A 21,539-nucleotide genomic window follows, 5' to 3' on the forward strand; every position below is an offset into this window, starting at 1 on the left:
AATGGTCTCAGGATGCTTTAGTGTTGGCATGACACATGGTAGTGCTCAGTTTCTTCTCCAGAAAATCATTCTTCCAGAAACTATTTCTCTCCAAGAAAACATCAAGAACAGATTGACATTCTGTGTGCAAGAATTAACCTGCAGAGGACTGAAACAGTTTGAAACCCCCTTCAAAATGTTTGGATCACATGCAAAAAGCAGTTGACATCAGTCAGGATTTAGCCCCAAAACTGATACCGAGCATGCCACAATAAATTTTAGAAGTCTTCAAAAATAAGGACGCTGTAAATATAGAAACATCTGATGAAAAGCCATAAAAGAACTGAAGACGCAAACTTTGTGAAAATCTAAATTTTTGGACAGTTTCAAAATTTTTGGCCATGACTATGTATAAAAATCCTGCACAGGGGTATTTCTAAAAATGACTTTTATTCCATATGCAAGTTAGCTGTCCAAATGATCAGAGCAGCCAACCTTGACTAGATGACATACAAGCATCAATGTACTCATGCCCCTATGGATATGATTGATAATCCAGAGTGTGTCCAATGTCCCGCCACACTTTTAAAATGTTTAAAATAAATAAATAAATAAATAAATAAATAAATAAATAAAATAAACCTCTTGCGAGAACAGAAGATGTGCCTAGGCAACAACCCTACTCTGCTGCCACAGCATTCTACAGGATAGTAATAGTTTTCTAAAGCGGTCACTCTTTCATATGTACCTTGCAACACAATGAATAAAAATTAAGTTGTAAAGTAGCTTGCGATGGTTGTGAAAACTCAAACATGTAGTCCTAGATTCATTGACCTTCAAGAGGCCATGAAATGTCATTACAGGCCCCTGTGGCATCTGGCATATGCACAGTGTATAGAAGAAGCCAAAGCCAGTACACTTTGCTTCATCATGCATAGCGTCTCATCAGGATTAAAGGGGTTTTCAGGAACAGAAATGCTGATGACCTATCCTGTCACCTGGGACCACCAACCATCAGTTGTTTTAAGAGACTATGAGAACTGCAGCTCTTCAGTGAATTACAAACACAGCTCTGCACATTGTATAGGGGTTGTGCTTGGTATTACAGCTCAGTGCCATTCACTTGAAAGGGACTGAGCTGCAGCTGTACCATGTGACATTATCTGCACAGTGAAGAAACCAGAGCACATGCGAGTGTTGCAGCGTCTTTCAAATAATTATCTGAGGGTATCAATGACTGGTTCCCTTTAAAGTGTGTCAGTATGAGTGTGTCTTAATAAGCCATTTCAAATAGCACGCTCCCATAGAAATGAATGGACGTAGCCGGCACGCGGGGAGTTAAGCGGCCGGTGTGTGTGCCGGCCGCTTCCATTCATTTCTATGGGAGCATGCTATTCGAAACAGCTGTTTCGAATAGTGGTCGCTCATCTCTATGTCTTATGACTTCATTATGTACAATAGTGGAGCTGCCATAGAGATATATGCAGTTTCTGCTGTGACTCCAATTTCATATAAGTACACATCCATGTGCAATACACAGAACAATACCGATCAGTGGACCATATACCAGTATATCAGACCTATATGACAGGGAAGACCCTGGCAAATACTGCCAGTTTTGTTAGATTATCACGCATGTTGCATTGGTCCTGCAGTTACAAGATTTACCAAGTCTCACTAATAGACAGCATTATTAGACTGAAATTTTCACAGGGAACAACTGACAAATCACAACTTTATTACATGAATTTCCTAAATCTTATTCCATTAGGCAGAAGCCAAAAATCGCACAGGCAGTTAGACCTGAATGAGTTCTTTGAAGGTAATCCCTGGGAGATAGTCACACATATATGAATCAACTGTTTGTTCATTCCAAGGCTCTGACTTAGTAGTACTATTGATAGAAAGTTTAATGCTCTACTCACCCGGCCGGTGCCAAAGGTAACAGCTATGAGTGCGCAGCATATTGCCAGAACGATGAGCAGCAGGAGAAGGATCACTGGGTACTGCTGGCTCAGACGATAGTGTGATTCATAGGAAAGACCTTCTTTTCCACTTTTCCATCGCGGTGGATAAGGGCCCAGGTGAGCCCTGTTATTCTCTGGCATCTGTATCAACTAGATTTGTCTTGTGCTCCAGGAAAAAGCAGGCGCAAGATGAAGTTGGTAGAATGACATGAAACATAATTTAAGGTCCTTTACAAATTTCTCAGTAAAGAGCTGGATAACCTCCATAGATGGCACATGTTTTAGCACCGCTTCTGAGGGAAATGGCTTCAAGGAAAAAAAGGCCTAAAAGGAAAGAAAATAAAAGGCAGAAAATAATCAATTTGTGTTCTTGCCGCTGAACCATTCATTATCGTCTCACTTACTAAGACATCTCAACTTTCTAAGGTTTTCCTTTTTCCTCATACCTGAGCAGGGGCCTATTAACAAGTCTGGCATCATTTCACCTGCGCCATGTAGTTTTGTTATCGGGTCGATATTTACAGCAATTTTCACCAAAGACAGATCCACAGGTGAAAATCGGGTATCACTGTATGCATTTATACTAGGACTGTATTGATGCAGCCCAATTCAATAGTTCCTACTAAATGTGAATATGTATGGTAAAACTAATTAACTTTATTGATATACTTTAAAGGGGTTGGCCACTTTCAGACAAATATTGACAAACAAAGGTACAATAAAAAGATATACAATTTTCCAATATACTTTCTGTATCACTTCCTCGCAGTTTTCTAGATCTCTGCTTGCTGTCATTCATTCTGTTACTTCTAGAGGATAAAACTCTGACCATGGTCATGTGACTTACGGTCCATGGTCATGTGATGAGCACACAGGTGCCGCTCGTTACAGTCACAGCACAATAATCAGACATCTGCCTGGTAATCAGCCGTGCACCTGTGTGCTCATCACATGACCATGGACCATAAGTCACATGACCATGGTTAGTGTTTTATCCACTAGAAATAACAGAATGAATGACAGTAAGCCGAGATCTAGAAAACCGTGAGGAAGTGATACAGAAAGTATATTGGAAAATTGTATATACTTATATTGTACATTTGTCAATATTGGTCTGAAAGTGGCCAAACGCTTTAAAGTTAGTTTGTCATCAGAACCAAGCCCCAGAGATAGATAGGTTAGAGTGACCTGAATAAATCAGTGCTTTCCTCTTGTGAATCGGTACCTCAGTTGCAGAGATATTGCTGTGTTGCCACTGCCTAAATGGAGGTAAGCAGCGATGCCCTCATTTTTTCAAAGAGCTCATTTGCATATTAGAAAAAAAAAGTGATATTTCAGTAACAGAGGAATTGATTCACAAAGGGGAAAACACTGTTAGATTTAGGTCACTCTGTGGGGCTTGATAGCTATGCTATGCCAGCTATGCTGGGTTCCAATGACAGACTCTCTTTAAAGTCCCTCTCATGTCCTCATAGGTGTGCGGTATTATATACCACTAGAAAGCAAATCGTGCGTTGTTGACTTTCCCGGCATGTGCCCCAGTGCTGGAGATATCGATGCCAGGGTCAGAAAGGCTGGCATTACAGCTCATTGAGTATTGTCAGGAGGGAGGGGTTCCTCATAACCTAGCGATAACGCTGAGCTATAAGGACTGCCCTTCTGATGGTGGGGAGATATCGGTGTCAAAATTCCAGTTTTGTACACAGTTTAGGGAAATTGCATGTACCGTATTTTTCGGACTATAAGACGCACCTAGGTTTTAGAGGAGGAAAATAGGGAAAAAAAATTTTGAAGCAAAAACTGGTAAAATATTTAATATATGGGAGTTGTAGTTTTGGAACAGCTGCAAGGCCACATTGACAGGTGACCCTGCAGCTGTACGGGGATGCATAGAGCGTTTTTTTTGCGGGGCCAGCTGTACTTTTTAGTTATACCATTTTGGGGGATATCTATTGCTTAGATCACCTTGTATTGAAAAAAAAAGAGGAGGTGATTTAGAACTTTTATTTATTTCATATTTTTAAAGCTTTTTTTTTTTTTTTTTTTTTTTTTACACTATTTTATTCCCCCCGGGGCCTTGAACCTGCGGTCACTTGATTGCAAGTCCTATAGACGGCAATACAACTGTATTGCCGTCTATGGGACATTCTGTGTATTAGTATTACGGCTGGTCATAGACCCAGCCGCAATACTAATATATAGCAGTGACAGGCCCGGGAGCTTCATTAGGCTCCCGGCTGTCACCCGAACAGGTCGGCTCCTGCGATATCGCCGCGCAGGAGCCGGCCTGCAACTTTACAGGTATGGGGGAGAAGGGGCCGCTGATACTGACCCGGCATCCGCTGTACTAGAGAGGCGGATGCCGGGGAGGGATAGACGCCGGGGCCTGAGACATCGCTACGATCCTCTCCCCTGCATGAAGCCAGCGGCGGGGGCACGGAGGAGCCCCTGCCGCTGCTGGCTTCATGCGGGGCAGAGGAGCGCAGCGATGTCGCAGGCCCCGGCACCTGTAATGGCGTCTATCACTTACCGGCTTCCGTCTCTCTATTACAGCGGATGCCAGGCGCCACCTTCAGACTATAAGACGCACCCTTCTTTTCCCCAAAAATTTTGGGAAAAAAAAGTGCGTCTTATAGTCCGAAAAATACGGTACTCAGGTAGGTGATAGTAAAACAAAACAAACAAAAAAAAACAACAAACAAATATGAACAACCCCTTTAAAGAGAGCAACGAACTGGAGTTGGTGGAGGTGGCGATAGGTCCTCTTTAAACCAGCCACAGGGCATTGTAGTGCCCCATCATACCTTTAGACACAGGGCTGTGGAGTCGGAGTCGGAGTTAGTTTTGGTTGGAGTCGGTAGAAATGTACCGACTCCAGCTTTAAAATAACGTATTAATATTTCATAATTGAATTTTCATATGAATTTTATAAATGTTACTCAAATATATATCTGTTTTATCAAACTATGAACAACAGTGATAAGCAGTTCTGCTGGAGATAGAGACATTTCTTACTTCTTGTGTGTCACTGTTCTACACTGCCCTTATGTATTCTTAGGCTGCATTCACACGGAGTAACGCCAGCGTGTATCACAGCCGTACACGCCGGCGTTACAGCAGGGCTGCCGAACACTTCACATTCATTTCTATGGGAGCCGGCATACGAGCGCTCCCCATAGAAATGAATGGGCTGCTTCTTTCACTGCGAGCAGTCCCGTTGAAGTGAATGGGAAGTGCCGGTGTATACGGCAAGCTCTGCTCATGCCGTACACGCCGGCACTTCCCATTCACTTCAATGGGACTGCTCGCAGTGAAAGAAGCAGGCCATTCATTTCTATGGGGAGCGCTCGTATGCCGGCTCCCAAAGAAATGAATGGGAAGTGTACGGCAGCCCTGCTGTAACGCCGGCGTGTACGGCTGTGATACACGCTGGCGTTACTCCGTGTGAATGCAGCCTTATACTTGGTTAACCTTGCTGTCCCAACCCCCCTACTTACAATGTATTAAATGAAACAAAGTGATAATGTGTTGCTAATTCTTAGTAGTAAAGCTACTCCTTCCTCTTCCAAGCATCTCACAGCTGCCTGTTACTCAGAAGAGGAAGATTGTAAGAAGTATTATCCTTTCAACAGCTTTGCATCAGTTAACGTTACATTTACAACAGTAAATTTATTGTTACGAATTGGCCATTTATGAAGGAGTCGGAGACGGAACCTGATAAAATCCAGGAGTCGGAGTCGCAACTGTGGCTTACCAACTCCACAGCCAGACAGCCCAATAGATTCATGCAAATGAGGGTCAAGTGCAATGTGGGCGTTCCAGAGCCGCTAAGGGTATGTAGGTATCAATCACAAAGCCAATGCACTTGGTCAACAGCCTCTTCCTAACTTACAGCTATCACACTGGTTTCTGAACTCCTTCCCATGCACCTGGGATTTCCCTGCCAGAGCCCTTGAGGGCTTGGACATGCCCCATTACACTTGAATTACAAATCAGCCATTTTCTCCACTGAAAATATATGCTATATAGAGCTAGCGTAAGGCTACCATAGGGAGACCCCACTAGTATATAAAGCCCCCTGAGCCAGTACAGACTGAACGCCCACAACCTGGAGATGGAGACGGGGCGACACAGGCAGACGTACAAGCCACGGGAGAACAGACTGTGCCAGCACTGTGACCAGGGGGCCCTAGAAGACGAGACCCACTTCCTGCTACACTGCACCAAATATTCAGCTGTGAGGGCTGTCTACTACCAAAGACTCTCTGCCCACATCCCAGACTTCATATCTGCAGACGAGAAGAGGAAACTCTACATCCTACTGGGAGAAGAAGAGGCCACTGTGGAGATCGCTGCCCAATACGTGTCCAGCTGTCACCAAACAAGAGGAAGATGAGACTCCACGGACTGTTATACCCCAAATCAACCACCCCCACATACCCACCACTCATCCCCCCCCCCCCCCCCAACTCCCTCCGCACACTTTACTAGCTTTGGCAATGCCAAATATCTATTCGGATGCGCCAATAAAGCTTGTTTGATTTGATTTGAAGTCCTTTATTCCTTTGATGGAACAGAAAAATCAAATACCTGACATCACATGTTTCTGAGTTATTGTGGCTTAGCTACCACTCAAATGGATGTATCACAACCCTATCAATCTCATTCTGATGACCCACCCTAAAGATATGCCATCAATATTAAAGAGTGCTTCTACCTTTGGGGCAAGATCTGCAGGGGTTAATCCCCAAGCGGACTCCATTTGTGGGCATTACTACAGAGTCTCCACCGTATAGAACAGAGGAGAACCATTGCCTATAGTCTAAGGCTTTGAAGCGGAGCAGCAGCCATATATAAAAACTCAACATCCACAGTTGTATTACAGCAGATGTCGGGAATGGGTTACGGTAAAATATCTTGGCTCCTTTCCTTTGTCTCTCTCACTACTTCTCAATAATGGGGAACGTGTTCTTGTACAATGCAGAGAAGCTGAGTTTGGGAAGGGGGGGAGGGTCACTTCAAACAGTTACATCTCTGACATTATAAGACTTGGTGCTTGTGTCATATAAACAATTAAAAACGTATTCCCAGAGATGATATCAATTGAACACAGTGTCAGGATTGGGACAGCTACATATAAATTCAATAATACAGGTAGAATCTAATCTTCATATGGACACCAAAATAACTGTTTAAACCATTATATTTCAGACATTATACAGTGTAGAAGGGTCCTCATAGCCTCCGCTCCCCTTCCCTACAAAAGCCCACTCCAGTGAGAGGCAGCGAGACAAACAAGTATACAGAAGGGACAGAAATCTGTTAATAAAGTATATTGCAACATTTATTACAGAGGCGGTTCACTTTCAGACAAATAGTGGGGTGTATTTATGCGTTACCCCCACCAGTTTTCATAGAGCTAGCAAAGAGCATATCGCATATAAATGAGGTTCACTGTCCACAGGGCTGTGCTCATAGCTGGTAAACATTTCACCAACCATTTACACAACATTTCTGGTGTAAATGTTAGTAAATCAGGCCCTGCCCCCTCCCACCTTCTCAGGAAAGTGAAGAAGGCAGCGCAGAGATTAAAAAGTCACAATGACTCCATTTACACCAAAAAAATGTGAATACAAAACCTAATAAATCTACCCCATTGTGTTTACCTCCAGTGGATACAAGTCTGACCATGGTCATGTGATGAGCACATAGTTGAGATATTGAGGGGCTCTTCTCTTCCTCTCTATAGACTTCTATTGTACAAATTTGATGAGCAGCAGATGGAGGAATATAAGAGAAGAAACTGGCCATGTTCTTTAATAAAGTACATTATAAAGTTTGTTAAATTACCTACACTATAATAAAACATCGAAGCTTAGTTACACTTTAGAATAGAATCCTTTCACCTCCTCCAGCTATTAGCATCTGATAAAGGGGTTATCCAGTTTCTAATACTGATGGCCTAGCTAATTACCATAATATCAGATTTGTGAGGGTCCAACATTAAAGATCCCCACCCTGGAACAGAGTAGCTCCCAGTACTGTTTACATGCCGAGAGCCACACTGTTTACTCACCGTACGTTTTGTAGCAGTGCTTTTTGGTACTACAGTGATATGGGGCAGTGCTGCAATATCAAAATGAATACAAACCGTATGGCAATTGATCAACACTGCACATACCGGCACAATTGAGTTTTTATTTCTTTAGCCCCCATCATCCCTGACCAATCAATGTAATTAGTTTTGGTGCCTCATATGCTATTTAGGATCTTTACTGTCAGGTGGGTGGTGTCAGGCTTGAGCAATAAAGGGGGTGTTACTAAGGTAAATCGTATCAGAACTCACAATCACACCACTCGCCCAGCAGTAAAAATCCTAAATAGCATGAGAAACAATGGGGCTACAGCAAAAAAATCCAACTGTGCTGTAATCATTGGACCTGCACCTATTAAATAATGCAAGGAGCTGGACTTGGCAGCGGTGGCAATAGCTCCTTTTTATGTTTTAGACAACTCCTATGAAAAGTTCTCAACGCAGAGAAAGCTTGCTGTCCTCAATACTTCCTACGCTGAGTTTCCCCACCACTCTGTGAGTGTCCATAATAATAATTCTCCTGGTAGTATACAGGTCTGTCCAGTAAACCAGCAGGGGGTGGTGGTCTGCTTCTGTTACAGCTGCCTATTCTGGATGACACACAGTTGTGTGGGGGATATCTTGCTTACATTTTATTATGAGAGCCTGACCTGAAGTCTGTAATTTTGAGGGGATGCAATCTGGGGTCCATTATTTCAAAGTGGTCTGATCTGGGGCTTCAAAATGGGGAGAAAGGCCAAAGGTCAGCCTCTGTATATAGGAATGGACTAGGGTCTGCATCTTTATTGAGCAAGTCTGATGTATGGTCTGTATTCATTCTAATAAAGGTATTATACACATCTAAAAAAAAGTGTTCAAGTGACACTGACTCCAAGGAATGTTTAGATGGAGCAGGAGTCCTACTGTGGAGAAGATAACCTCAGGCTAAATAGTCCCCTGATAAACAGGACTCCACAGCCGATGAAACGTATGGAGACATTCTAGAATATGTGAGGCCTCGTTCACATCTGTGTTGGTATACCGTCTGGGGGAGTCTGCAACCGCCATTTAAAGATAGGAGCTATCGGGAGTTGATGACAATCATTGCATTTTTGAGTATCAGAATTCTGGAAGCTCCTGGGATGCCTGGGAACCCAAAATCAACATCCACTGGTCTGATGTGGACTAAGGAGCCCAAGGCAGATCTGTGATCCTTCACTACTGAAGATACACCTATATTGTTGTTTTGGAGGTGTATAATCTCTTTCTGAGTGATATGGAGATTTGACAGGGTTCTATGATTCGCCTTCACATTATAGGGGTCCTGACGATTTTTCTGTCTATATACCTGGAATGCTTGTTTTTAGAATTGGGTGCCTAATATAGGCGGACTTTATTAAATGTTAAGTTATAAAGCGATCTCCACATTTTGGCGAATCAGTCTGTATACGGTGAAAGTTGTGTTGTCCTGATGGGATAGTCACTATGTAGTTATTTATTTTGCGTACTTATAGAGAACCATATGGCTGTTTTAAGTAGAAGGACAAAACAATGATTTTACATCACACAGCAGGAGTCACAGCCAAAAATCACTGTGTAACCTCAGCCTAAGGGTATATTCACACAGTGGAATCTGCCACCGATTTTGTTTACTATGGGAGACAGAGATTAAGAAATAACTATAGCAGTTTGCTCTGCTTTGGCTTTCCAATGCACGGAACTGGAAAATGCAGATATATACGCCTCATTTTCCACCATTTGATTTTACCCCCAATTTTTTTATTTTTTTTTTAAATGTAGATTGCGAGCCTCATATAGGGATCATAATGTACATTTTATTTTTCCTATCAGTATGTCTTTGCAGAATGGAAGGAAATACACACAAATATGGGAAGAACATACAAACTCCTTGCAGATGTTGTTCCTGGCAGGATTCGAACCCAGGACTCCAGCGCTGCAGTGCTAACCACTGAGCCACCGTGTTGCCCCAAATCTGACAGAATCTGCAATGTAAGATTTGAAAGAAGCAGCCTGAAGATAAATGTGAACCACGCCTTATCGTTACCGAGATGGAGTTTCATTCTTACATCTCCTGTATATGGATGGGGTGTATACACAGACCCCTATACACGTACGCCAGACCTACTGACAGGCAATTAACCCTTTGCCTGGCACCATAACTTGACAAATGGCTGTCAGAGTGTGTATCTGCCTTGTTACTGGTGCTATATTTATATACATATATGTTAGTATTCCCAGAGCAGCCCTTTAAGCATTTCCCTATTACTCGGAATTGTGTAAATCAAGCAATTTCCATATTTCCAGGGAGGAAAAAAAATAGCAGAGCGGCGGAAAAGCAGGACATGTCATGGTTGATGTAGAGACATGGGATTCTTGCATACATTACAGGAAATGCCTGTGTCACAGCTCAAGGGCATAGGATTTCCAGCAGAACAGTTATAATAAATGCAGCAGCACAAAATGGGGCAGAGACCCGGTGGCAGAGTCTAGCGGCAGCCCACTGGCACAGGCAGGTGTCCTACATAGACACAACGTGCAGCTGTCACCATTATTTATGACGAGCCTGGCACCTCATTATTAGTCACATGGACATAGGACTAGCGAGAGAGAACTTTTCAGAGCCGGTGCCGGCTCCCAGGTCGCCCCCTGACATACTCGCCTCAGTTTCCCGCGCCTCCCTCCCCAGCGCACGGCATCTGCTCTTTGCCTCCTCAGACTGAGCTTTAACCCAGCGGACAGCGCAGCGCGTGATAAGATAAAGTTCTAGCGCCAGGGACAAGGCTGTTCCCGCCCAGTGCCAGGCTCTAATTACTGCCCGGCCGCGCATATCCACTGGCTGGGAGGAAGCGGGGACGGAGGACGGGGACCTGCACATAGCACAACGGAAGGGAACTTTGATCTGTCACTGAGGAGTAATGAGGGAGGGGGAGCAGCGGGATGAGAGGAGCAATGAGCCTGGAGGGGGAGCCCGGTGGATGGGGCGTCAGGTGCCCCTCATTACCTCACAAGGCACCAAGCGGCCACACAGCTGTGCTATAGGGGATTGTGCGGGTGTGGCGGCGGCCAGGTAATATGGGAGCTCCAAATGGGCTGAAAATAGCTCAGTCTGTAAGGAGTTAAATCCACGGTTTCTGTCGCACTTGTATCTAGGCTCATCTTTCAGGTTTATGTCACACTGCACACTGTGGATCTTCTGCGGAAAACAGTCCAGAACAAAAATACACCATGTGGTATTTATAGGGTAGATTCACACCAAGCAGATTTGTTGCAGAAATGGGGATCAATTGGCAGCAAAGACAACAAGCCTTATTCAGACGAATCAGATCATTTCTACAACAAATCTGCGGCATGTGAATTCTCTCATAGCATTATTAATGAGTACACGGAAAATGATGGAAATCTGTTACATAAATTGACATGTAGCAGATTTACAATCCATATTGTAGGTCCGTTTTCGCAATAGATTTTTTTTCAGCCGGTGTGACTATACCCAGGGACCCCCAACATTCTGGTTAGGAAGAGGACCACACTTTATTTACAAAACATTATTTGGTAGGGGTGCCCTGATAAAAATTTGTGGAGCCGGAAATTTTTTTAAACCGTGCTCTAACTTTAAGATATTTCTGTAAACCCATGGTTCACATTAGCGTATGTATTCCGTCCAGGGAGAGTCCGCATGGATACCCCCCCCCCATGGACGGAATACAATCCCAAGCTGTAAAAGCACACGGACCCCATAGACTATAATGGGGTCCATGTGCTTGCCGTGCACTGCCCACTCGAATTAAAGGGGTTCTATACTCCGCTGTCTTCAGTGCTCACATAGAGAACCAACGTAGCAGCACACGCTCAACCTGCTGCTTCATCAGGACTCCTGTTCTTGGGATGCGTGGGCATCTTAGCAGTCAGATCCCCATTGATCAAGAAGTTATCCCCTATCCTATCTTTAAGGGGTAACTTTAAAAATTGTCTGAACCCCTTTAAAACGCTACAGCACTGCAGAATAAAACAAAGAGGGTCTGTGTCAGAATTTTTTGCTAGGTTCCCTTTAAAGGGATTCTATTATTAAAATCACATTTTTTCTCGACCACACGTAGGAATAGCCTTTCTTAAGGCTATTCTTCTCCTACCTTTAGATGTCTTCTCTGCGCCACCGTTTAGTAGAAAGCCCGGTTTTCATCTGTATGCAAATGAGTTCTCTCGCAGCACTGGGGGCGGTCCCCAATTCTGCGAGAGAAATCTCCAGCGCTGCCTCCATCTTCTTCAGGAACGGGCCTCTCTGCGCGTCTTCTTCCGGAGCTGGGTTCAAACTTCTACGCATGCGCAGTCGGCTCTGCCGTTGGGCCTCGGGCAGAACCGACTGTGCATGCTCGCCTGGTGTACGTGTCCATTTTCTTGTGGCCGCTTACACGGTAAACTGGGGTAAGTGGCCACAAAAAAATGGCCGCACGCATGTGCAGTTGGCTCTGCCCAAGTCCCGACAGCAGAGTTGACTGCGCATGTGTAGAAGTTTGAACCCAGCTCCAGAAGAAGACGCACAGAGAGGCCATTCCTGAAGAAGATGGAGGCGGCGCTGGGGATTTCTCTCGCAGCATTTGGGACGCCCCCAGTGCTGTTTGAGCGCTGAGGACTGCTCCCAGTGCTGCGAGAGAACTCATTTGCATACAGACGAAAATCGGGATTTCTACTGAACAGCGGCGTGGAGAAGACATCTAAAGGTAGAAGAAGAATAGCCTTTCTTAAGGTTATTCCTACGTGTGATGGAGAAAAAAAAGTCTGATTTTAATGATAGAATCCCTTTAAAGTCAGGTTCAGAATCCCTCCCAAACCACTAATAGTGCCATGTAGGGGTCTTTAATAGGATCGCAGACAAACCTAGATAATTATCTATGTGTTTGACCTGCTGATTCAACACCCCTGGAGTCCAGCATTTTCATTTCTCGTGTTCCCTCTTAAACGGTGTGGATGTGCATTATTATAAAGCTATTCCAAGTGGTTGTAGATGTGTGTGGCCACTAATGTGTAGTTACGCTGGCTCCCAATACTCTTGCGTATAAGGATAGATTCCGGCTCTGTCCAGTGGTATTATACAGCTAATGAGATCTGGGCGCCCACCCTCCCCCGTCACTAATGAGAGACTCTGCCTAGCATTGCTGGAGGACTTTCATCATGGTTATTGAACCATTCCACAACCAGCATATTCCTTGCAGCAGAGCTGTCATGGCACGCTTTCAGCACACGACCATCATCGCTACATTATTCTAATAAGACACTTTATTTGCATTATCTTTTTATTCATCTAACAAGCAATTCACTTGGATTTTAGAGGTACGCTCACCGAATCAATCCTAAACTAGACGTCATTACCAAACTGTCCCTGAACTACTGAAGACGTTTCTGTAAATGAACTATTCCAGGAATAAGCTGACACCATTGTGTCACTACAATGCGAGATCATTGTAATAGCGACACATCAGTTAACTTACAGCAAAAGCAGGATTTAACCACAAAAGTGCCGCCATGGTACTTATAGCATACACCATTAAGAAAACAAGGTTGTGATTTCTATTTTCCATTAGACGCCATTCACATAATATCTTTAGGTGTCAAGAGGAATAGCTTTGGAGTAAAGACAGGTATACCTCCAGGCTGGCAGCGAAACACATTCATAGGAAGTGGCATATAAAACACCTCCTGTATAATCCAGAATTCTTAGGTTTCATTCATTCATGGGCATTCAACTTTACTTAGAGAATATAAAAGGGATTTCTAGGCAGAGGTATTACAATTCTTTGGGTTGAGGTCTTTGCATTTAACATAGAAGCAACAATGAAAATCTGTAGTCTTTGGCACAAACAAACTTTGGTATTATTGTGAAAGCTGCAAGTGGTACAAAATGCACTCACACGAAACAATCCAATGAAACACTTGCGTAAAAAGAGCTTCCTTCCTATTATCATATATATATATATATACATACTGTATATAACTGTTTCCTGCGGTTATTAAAATCTCATGCATTTTATTTCTTTTCATTCTCTTATTGCCCTAAAAAATAATTATTGCTAAACCCAATGAGAGTAGGTAAAGATGATAGTCACTAACCTCTGCCACTATTGTAACCATTGATTCGTAGCATTCTTTTTTGCTAGTCTGATAACCCTATTAGTGATGAATTAAATGGGATATTAGGCCCCAAATCAGTTTATAAGGGAGCCTTCACACGGACTTGCGCTCCGCTCATTCTGAACGTAAAAAGTCGTTCAGAATGAGCGCGTAAAAACCAGCTCCAATTGACTTGAATGGGTGCCGGCATACGCGCGTATCACATTGAAAGCAATAGGGAAAAAAGCCTCCCATTGATTTCAATGGATAGCGCATGTATGTCGGCACCCATTCAAGTCAATGGGAGCTGGGTTTTACGCGCTAATTCTGAACGACTTTTTACGCTCAGAATGAGCGCAGCATTACATCGTGTGAAGGCTCCCTAATACTGATGACCTTTTCACAGAATAGGTCACCAGTATGTGATCTGTGGGAGTCTAGCACTTAGTTCCCGCACAAATAATTTGTTCCCATACTTTGCAGGCATAACAGCAGAGGGCAGGAAAAATATGATAAAATATGTGTATATTATACTGTTGTGTTCATTATCGTAGTGGGGTTTTGCTTCTATGTGTCAGTAGGTATCTGCTAAAATGGAAGGTTTCCTATGTACTGTAAATCTAATTTGTATGGTCATTTCAATCCACAAACTAGAATACAAAAAAATTCCAGAAAGTGCATCCAATACAGAGAGCCACTAATTAGCAAGTCTGTGTATGTGGCCTCCAACCACTAGACGTTAGTTTGGGGGTCAGTCTAAGAACATAAATGGCCATGGATTGATATGTTGAACAAAGAAAAATTCACAGGTGGCATCATAGGTGGGAGGTTGCAGGAAGTGAGCAGAGTTAAGTTCATAAATGTAATAAGGTACATGATGTTTTTCAGCAGATTTTGGAGCTAAGGGTCACCTGTAGAGTCTCCCCAACTACTTCTTGCTATGTTACCAGCAAGGCTTTCAAACAGGTCTGTTCTTTTTTTTTATGCCCCTATTTACATTGTTTGTATGTATATGTCTTTCTTGTTACATCTTTTTTTTTTTTGTTAAGCACTGTATTTTTCTGTGTGTATGCAATTGATAATTTAATAAGATTTTCCTTGGCACTAAACGTTCCACAAGTCCGAAGACAATTGATATTGCTTAGTTTTGCTATTGGTGTAGGGTTTGAGTATATTGGTGTCTTGCCTAACATAAAGTGGCATGTGGTGGCATCAGTTTGTGTGGATTGTGTTTGTAGGGGTTACGAGCGTGATTCATGATAGGAGATCGTACAGGCTCTCCTGTTTAAGTAATAAAAGCGGTGCTGCACTTCCTGCTATGCAGTGGACAGGGCTGTTCACCGCTCCTATAATTTGAGTAGGAGAGTCTGCACGTACTCCACAACCATTGCGATAGCTTCCTATGCCCAAATTCTTCCTGAACAGCAGATCTTTGCTGTGATTTTCTGGCAGTATTTGTGTCAGTAATAAATTTTGAAATATACTTTAATAACAAATTTTGGATAATTTCTATGAAATCTTGCAACTCTTTATACTTCCCCTTGCTTATGTATTGAGAGCTGTTCCTGAGTAACTGTGTATGAAGTACAGGCTTGAAGTATTTGTTTGTGTAAGGCCGGGGCCCCACGGGACGGAAACGCTACGATTTGCTGGCGGTGGTAATGCCACAGGAAAAAACGTGGCATTTTTCAGTACAGGCAAAGTGGCTGGGATTTTAGCGAAAAACCGCCGTGCAGACCCACGTGGTTTTGGAAATTGCAGTGTGTCAATTATACCTACGGAAACGCCGGCGGTTTCCTCATAGGTTTAAGTGCAACAGAAAGTCCGCGGAGGAAACCGCTGCGGGAAGAACCGCGATACGTTCCCGCCGCAGTTATTCCCGCAACGCTTTATTGCTGCTGGACGTCCCATGGGGACTTAGCCTAAAATGCAGAGAAAATGAGGGAGGAGAAGGTCACTTCAGACAGATTCTCTTTATTCATATGAGACTATGGTTGCAGTGCTATCAATATTATTTTCAGAGATAACACTGGTTGCAAACACAGTTGGGATTAGGATATTTATATACAGCTACATAATATATATTATGTAAATATCCCAATCCCCTCTCTCATATGACAAAGAAATAAAATTTCTACTTTTTATAACACCTGAGAAAGGTGGATCTGATGTCACTAATAAACAAACAATGAAGGATAAACTTTTTTTCATATTAAGTCGGGGAACATTAAAAAAAAAAAATACCTGTTTACAGTTCTCTGGTTGTCTCCCAGCATGGAATCCTGCTGCTCCAGTATTTTCTTCCAGTGTAAGGGTGCATGCACACTACGTAACGCCGGGCGTGTATGAGAGCCGTACACGCCGGCATTTCAGCAGACTGCCGAACACTTCCCATTCACTTCAATGGGAGCGCTCGTAACAGCGGCGTTTACGAGCGCTCCCATTGAAGTGAATGGGAAGTGTTCGGCAGCCCTGCTGTAACGCCGGCGTGTACAGCTCTCATACACGCCCGGCGTTACATAGTGTGCATGCACCCTAAGTCCTCATTGTACTGTGACATCCTGCGTCCCTTTCCTTAGGCTGTTGAGGCCAATCGGCAGCCTAAGGAAAGGACACTGCTTGTCCTCGGTGCTCATATGCAGCAGAGACTTACGCCAGAAGAAAACACCAGAGTAGTTGGACGGTGCTGGGTGTCTCTGGGGGACAGGTGAATATGGTTTTAATTTTTTTCACCTTCCCTAATATAAAAAAAATGGATATCCTGGACAACCCCTTTAATTACATTTAACAGATCATAAAAGCACAAGTCTACAAGGTGAAGGGTGGGTTGGAAAAGGATTCAGAAAGTGACAGAAAAAGGAAGTTGGTTATAGATCCTATAACTGCTTCCTGTCCCAGGAGCATCTAAGGTTACGTTTGCATATGGCAGGTCTGCGACTGTCTCATAAGGGGTTGCAGAAATCTATGTGCTTTCTACCAAAATAACTACATTAAGATTAATGGAACTGATGTAAGAAAGGCCACTTGTTGGCTGAAATGTTGCCTGTCTTGTATTGCACTTGTATTGTCTGATGATGCAGAAAGAAACACTGGAAGATATAAAGGTTGACTGTGTGCTTACGTGAAGTTTGCTTAATTTAAGAGGTACATTTAATAAAGTTTCTGGCATAACTTATATTAAAAGGGTTTTCTGGGAGTTTGTCAATATCAGATTGACAGGAGTCCAACACCTTGCAACCCTTCTGATCAGCTAATTGAAACAATAGCAATGCTCTGGTAAGCACCATTTCACATCACAGGTCATGTTACATTACATTGATCTGCCATTCCAGTGTATGGCGCTGCTCTGTATTACCAAGTGTAGGCGCTATGCAATGTACAGCACTGTGCTTGTTAAAGAGGACCTTTCACCACCTCCTCCACTTAAGCTCTTAGCATCTGTTAATAGCCGTCACAGCACAGCTGGAAGTTTCTCTCTATCCCCCCACCATTCCCAAGCAACAAACGCAGGTAGTTTTGGTACCTGATGTGCTATTTCAGCTTAGAATCACACCCCTTGTCTGCTCCTAAATAGTATATGATTGCTTGTGAACGGTGGGAGCTAGAAAAGAAGTTCCAACTGTGCTGGAATCAGTGGAGAAGCAGCTATTAAAGGATGCCGAGAACTGGACTTGTTGGAGGTGTGGAAAGGTCTTCTTTAAGCAATGAAAAGGCCACAGAGCTCATCTGAATGCTGGAGTATCTTCAAACAGCTGATAGGGTATTGAGCCGCACCTATCTAATATTGATAACGTTTGCTAAAGATAGGTCAGAAACATTTAAATTTGTTATCACGCCCCTCCCACTAAGCCACACTTATGCCCTGTCTACGTTCCAAAACAGTGTACAGTGCAGTGTAAATCAGTAAAAAGTATTTTTTACTCCACATTACTAGCGTCTTAAATTTCTTCCATCGCCTTTATCTGCAGCTTGATTTGAGTTTAGTCCCTTGGCATGCCTTGTATTGTAAGCATTCCTAAGAATTTGGTGGAACCTGAGGCCAAAGATAACACAGCAGTCCCACACTTGGCGCTGTGGGACAATCGGGATTTGCATCTTATATTCATTAATGAACATTTCTGCGGGAAATCTGCCCTATCAGGATTTACCCTTAAAGGAATTTTCCTAAAGATAATCCATCAATATCAGATAGGTGGTAGTCTGACACTTGGCATCTCCACTGATCACCTGATAGCAGGAAACACAGCACTAGAAGTAACACCTGGAAGCACACTGCTCTGTACACTGTGTAGTGACTGCGCCAGGTTACTGCAGCCTAGCTCACAACCAAGTACTGTAAATGGGAACTGAGCTGTTGTAACTTGACAAATCAACTACATGTGCCCTTTGATCTGCTATAGGAATAGGTTACCTATTTATAAATCATGGAAAACCCCTTTAAGGCCTGGGTCCCGCGGGACGTAAATGCCACGATTTGCCCGCAGCAGTAGTTGGACAGATTTATAAACATCTTTCACATTTATATGCTGAGGGGAAAAAGGTATCATATCTATGTTTGGAAATATCTTGAATTATTGATAGATATATTAAATAGAAATGACATAGAAATGTATTAATTCAATTCGAGACATTCCAAACAGCCAGCTATGCCCTATACACTGTCTAACTCCAGACAGCCGCTATGAGATGATGCAAAAGATAAAAGCATAGCGTGTCAGTCATATTTACTCTGTCACCTGCAGTAGATCCCAATCTAATTCCCGAAATGCTTAGGAAACTCTCAGGCTCTTTGGAATAGGTTTCTTTTCCAAAGTTATCAGCAATGTAACAAAGAATATGCCTGTTCATATATGGCACCCATAAAAGACATCCTCTTCACATGACCTTGAATCAGACCTTTGTCTCTTTTCTATCGTTATCCTTAAAAAATAACCATGAAATTATCACGCAGTATGTATAGCATGCAACACCACGAAACTGAGCCTGCTTGCAACAAACACTCGGAGACCTAAACAAATTGTGAATCATTTCCAGAGCATTATGTAAAAGGCCGCACAGGCTGGGAAATCAAAGCTACTATCTGCTGTGGTCCCCATGAGCCCTGCTGTGTGATCATATGTATCCATTCTTTCATTTCTTCTCGTGATGTAACCCATCATTTAGCTCCTTGTTCAATTTCACACACATTGCCAGATTCTTTACGCTACATCCAAGGTAATTTTGTCTTCTAACCCAATTTCCAGCCCTTCTATCATCTGCTGGCCTACTTTCTTTGGAAAGGCAAGCGTAAGACTGTTAGCTCTCCGTATCATGTAACCTTAGAACCTTGTATCATGTATACCTTAGAATTTCATTTTCCTCTTCTCATGAAATCAATAAAGTTTTTCATATTTGCTACCATTATTTGTTTTAATAGTGTAAAACATATGGCCTGCCTAGCAGGTGCTCCTGTTATACAAACCCAGGTAGCCATGGATGCCATAGATGGTAGATTGTTGATGTTTATGGTGGCCAGACTTCACCTGTTATACCCTTTGTCTCCTCTTAGGATAAGCGGCAACATTTTTTTTAACCCTTTCTATTGAAATATGAAATGGTTTTAGCTAAGCTAACATTCATTATTGACTGTTTGGTTAAATGGTCATTCTGGTGATGGCTTTTTAATGTTTGTGACTTGCTAAAGACAGAACAGTCTGAACTACCAGAACTACACAGATACAGCAAAGTGACAGGTAGCTGTTCTAATACTAAGATACTAACGTCATTGTAACCTACATTTCAGGACAGAAAAACTGTTTCTTTACCAGTTTTTTTTGTTGAATTTCCTCAACTATTTTCCTGAATTCCATACTAGATACTTTGCCGCTCATGTCGTACAGTAATTCAGTCCTAAAACAAGCTTCTCTGCCAATGGCACAGACACATGCATTTCAATCTTGTTCTGACTCTTCCAAGAATAAAAGCTTTATAACAGGTGTTGGTCATTGAATGACACATGCATTGAACATTTAGCAACACTGTCAAGTACACAGAAGTACAACAGCAAATATTTGCTTCATGTGTGAGATATTCTTTATCCACCATGAGACATTCTTATACATATGTTGCATGGCCGAGACAACAACAAAAAAACTACCCTCCCCCTTCCTTCTTGGTGTCATGTACACTTTAGAGCATCACCGTTAAAGTCAAATAACCAGCCCGATGACAACAATATTATTATATAAAAATAATGACTCCTTGGCTTTGCTAGTGAATCAGTCTCTTCGCATAGTAGTTAGCAACTGTTGCAGAATAAATGCTGACAAATAGAGCAACATAGAAGAACAGGACATCATGTCTACTGAGAAGTCTGTAGTTACATAGAAAAGTCAGCATTTATCTTGCCCCACCATCACAGCACACATTTCTGTTTAGCTTATCCTGCCTTTCCTTCTCAGTTTCACACACCTTTTATTTCTATAGTGCCAACATATTCCATATACTTTACAATCAGAGAGACAAAACAGCCTACCAAGTAACATGAAATGAACTCTTAGGCAAACGCATATCTGGATCCTGTGTGCAAGAGCTTACAATCTAATTACACTTCATATAATCCACTGGCAATATCCTATGTATGGAATGAGCTGATCAATTGTCGTCCTATGAAACACAATGCAGTGCCCCAGATGAATTCTTTCCCACAAACACCACAAAGCTTCATTAGTTCACAACACCTCTATCCCAACATCATCTCACCAGTTATGAGCTGTCAGCCCTTGTCCTCCCAGTATCAGCGTGGTCCCTCTCACACCAGCTAGGTAATAGATCTCAGTCAAATGCCTTTCTTTCTCCTTCCCTCTCTTCCGAGATTGCCTCCAGGTTGCCTCTGGACTGAATCTTCAAAGCTCAGAGTCCCTCCCTAATCCTCATCCCTCCTTCTGCCTTACTAAACCTTCTCGCTCACATTGCTCAGGGTGTCAACTCTTTTTCCTTTCCTGTATGTCTCTTAATGTTGTCTGTATGTCTCAGTTTGTGTGTCCCTGTCAGTCTCTTTGTCTCTCCTTCCCTTCCCTGCTTTGCCAGCCCCCCCTTCCCTTCCACAGCTAATTAGTTGTCATTAGCAGAGTTTATTAGTATTTTCCATCTTTGTTTCTTGTTGTCTGATGCCTGACCCACCCTGCGGTTTCCTGTGTATCCTTTAACTCTTCCTGCTGTGCTTCTGAGTCCTGGAGTACACACTAATATAGCAGGTCTAATGCGTTGCAATCAAGGCTTGGGTGATGTACCTCCATTGCGTTTCGAAGTCCAATCTGCTATTTCTGTGCTGACGGACGCCTTCTTCCTGTCTCACATCACAATCTATTCCAGTGCTGAATGATACCTTCATCCTGCCAAGCACTTTCTATGCT

The 21,539-nt window shown here is 42.9% G+C and overlaps 1 protein-coding gene across 4 annotated transcripts in view; it reads right to left on the bottom strand.

Moving 5' to 3' along the window:
• ADCY4 (adenylate cyclase 4) overlaps positions 1–21,382 on the bottom strand; it is a 73,996-nt gene extending 52,614 nt beyond the window's left edge. Inside the window, exons 1-2 of one of the 4 annotated variants that reach the window (XM_075276739.1) lie at positions 21,307–21,382; positions 1,905–2,270 (exon numbers count right to left, since the gene is read on the bottom strand). In XM_075276739.1, coding sequence (XP_075132840.1) covers positions 1,905–2,087 — 183 coding nt within the window. In that variant the 5' untranslated portion in view covers positions 2,088–2,270; positions 21,307–21,382. Of the gene's footprint in view, positions 1–1,904; positions 2,271–10,695; positions 10,765–20,886; positions 21,215–21,306 lie in introns of those variants that run through there. The other 3 variants (XM_075276737.1, XM_075276738.1, XM_075276740.1) reach the window with 3 other exon arrangements.
• Between the last annotated feature and the right edge of the window lie 157 nt (positions 21,383–21,539).

This window comes from Leptodactylus fuscus, chromosome 1 (assembly GCF_031893055.1).
Source record: "Leptodactylus fuscus isolate aLepFus1 chromosome 1, aLepFus1.hap2, whole genome shotgun sequence".
Classification (NCBI taxonomy): Eukaryota; Metazoa; Chordata; class Amphibia; order Anura; family Leptodactylidae; genus Leptodactylus; species Leptodactylus fuscus.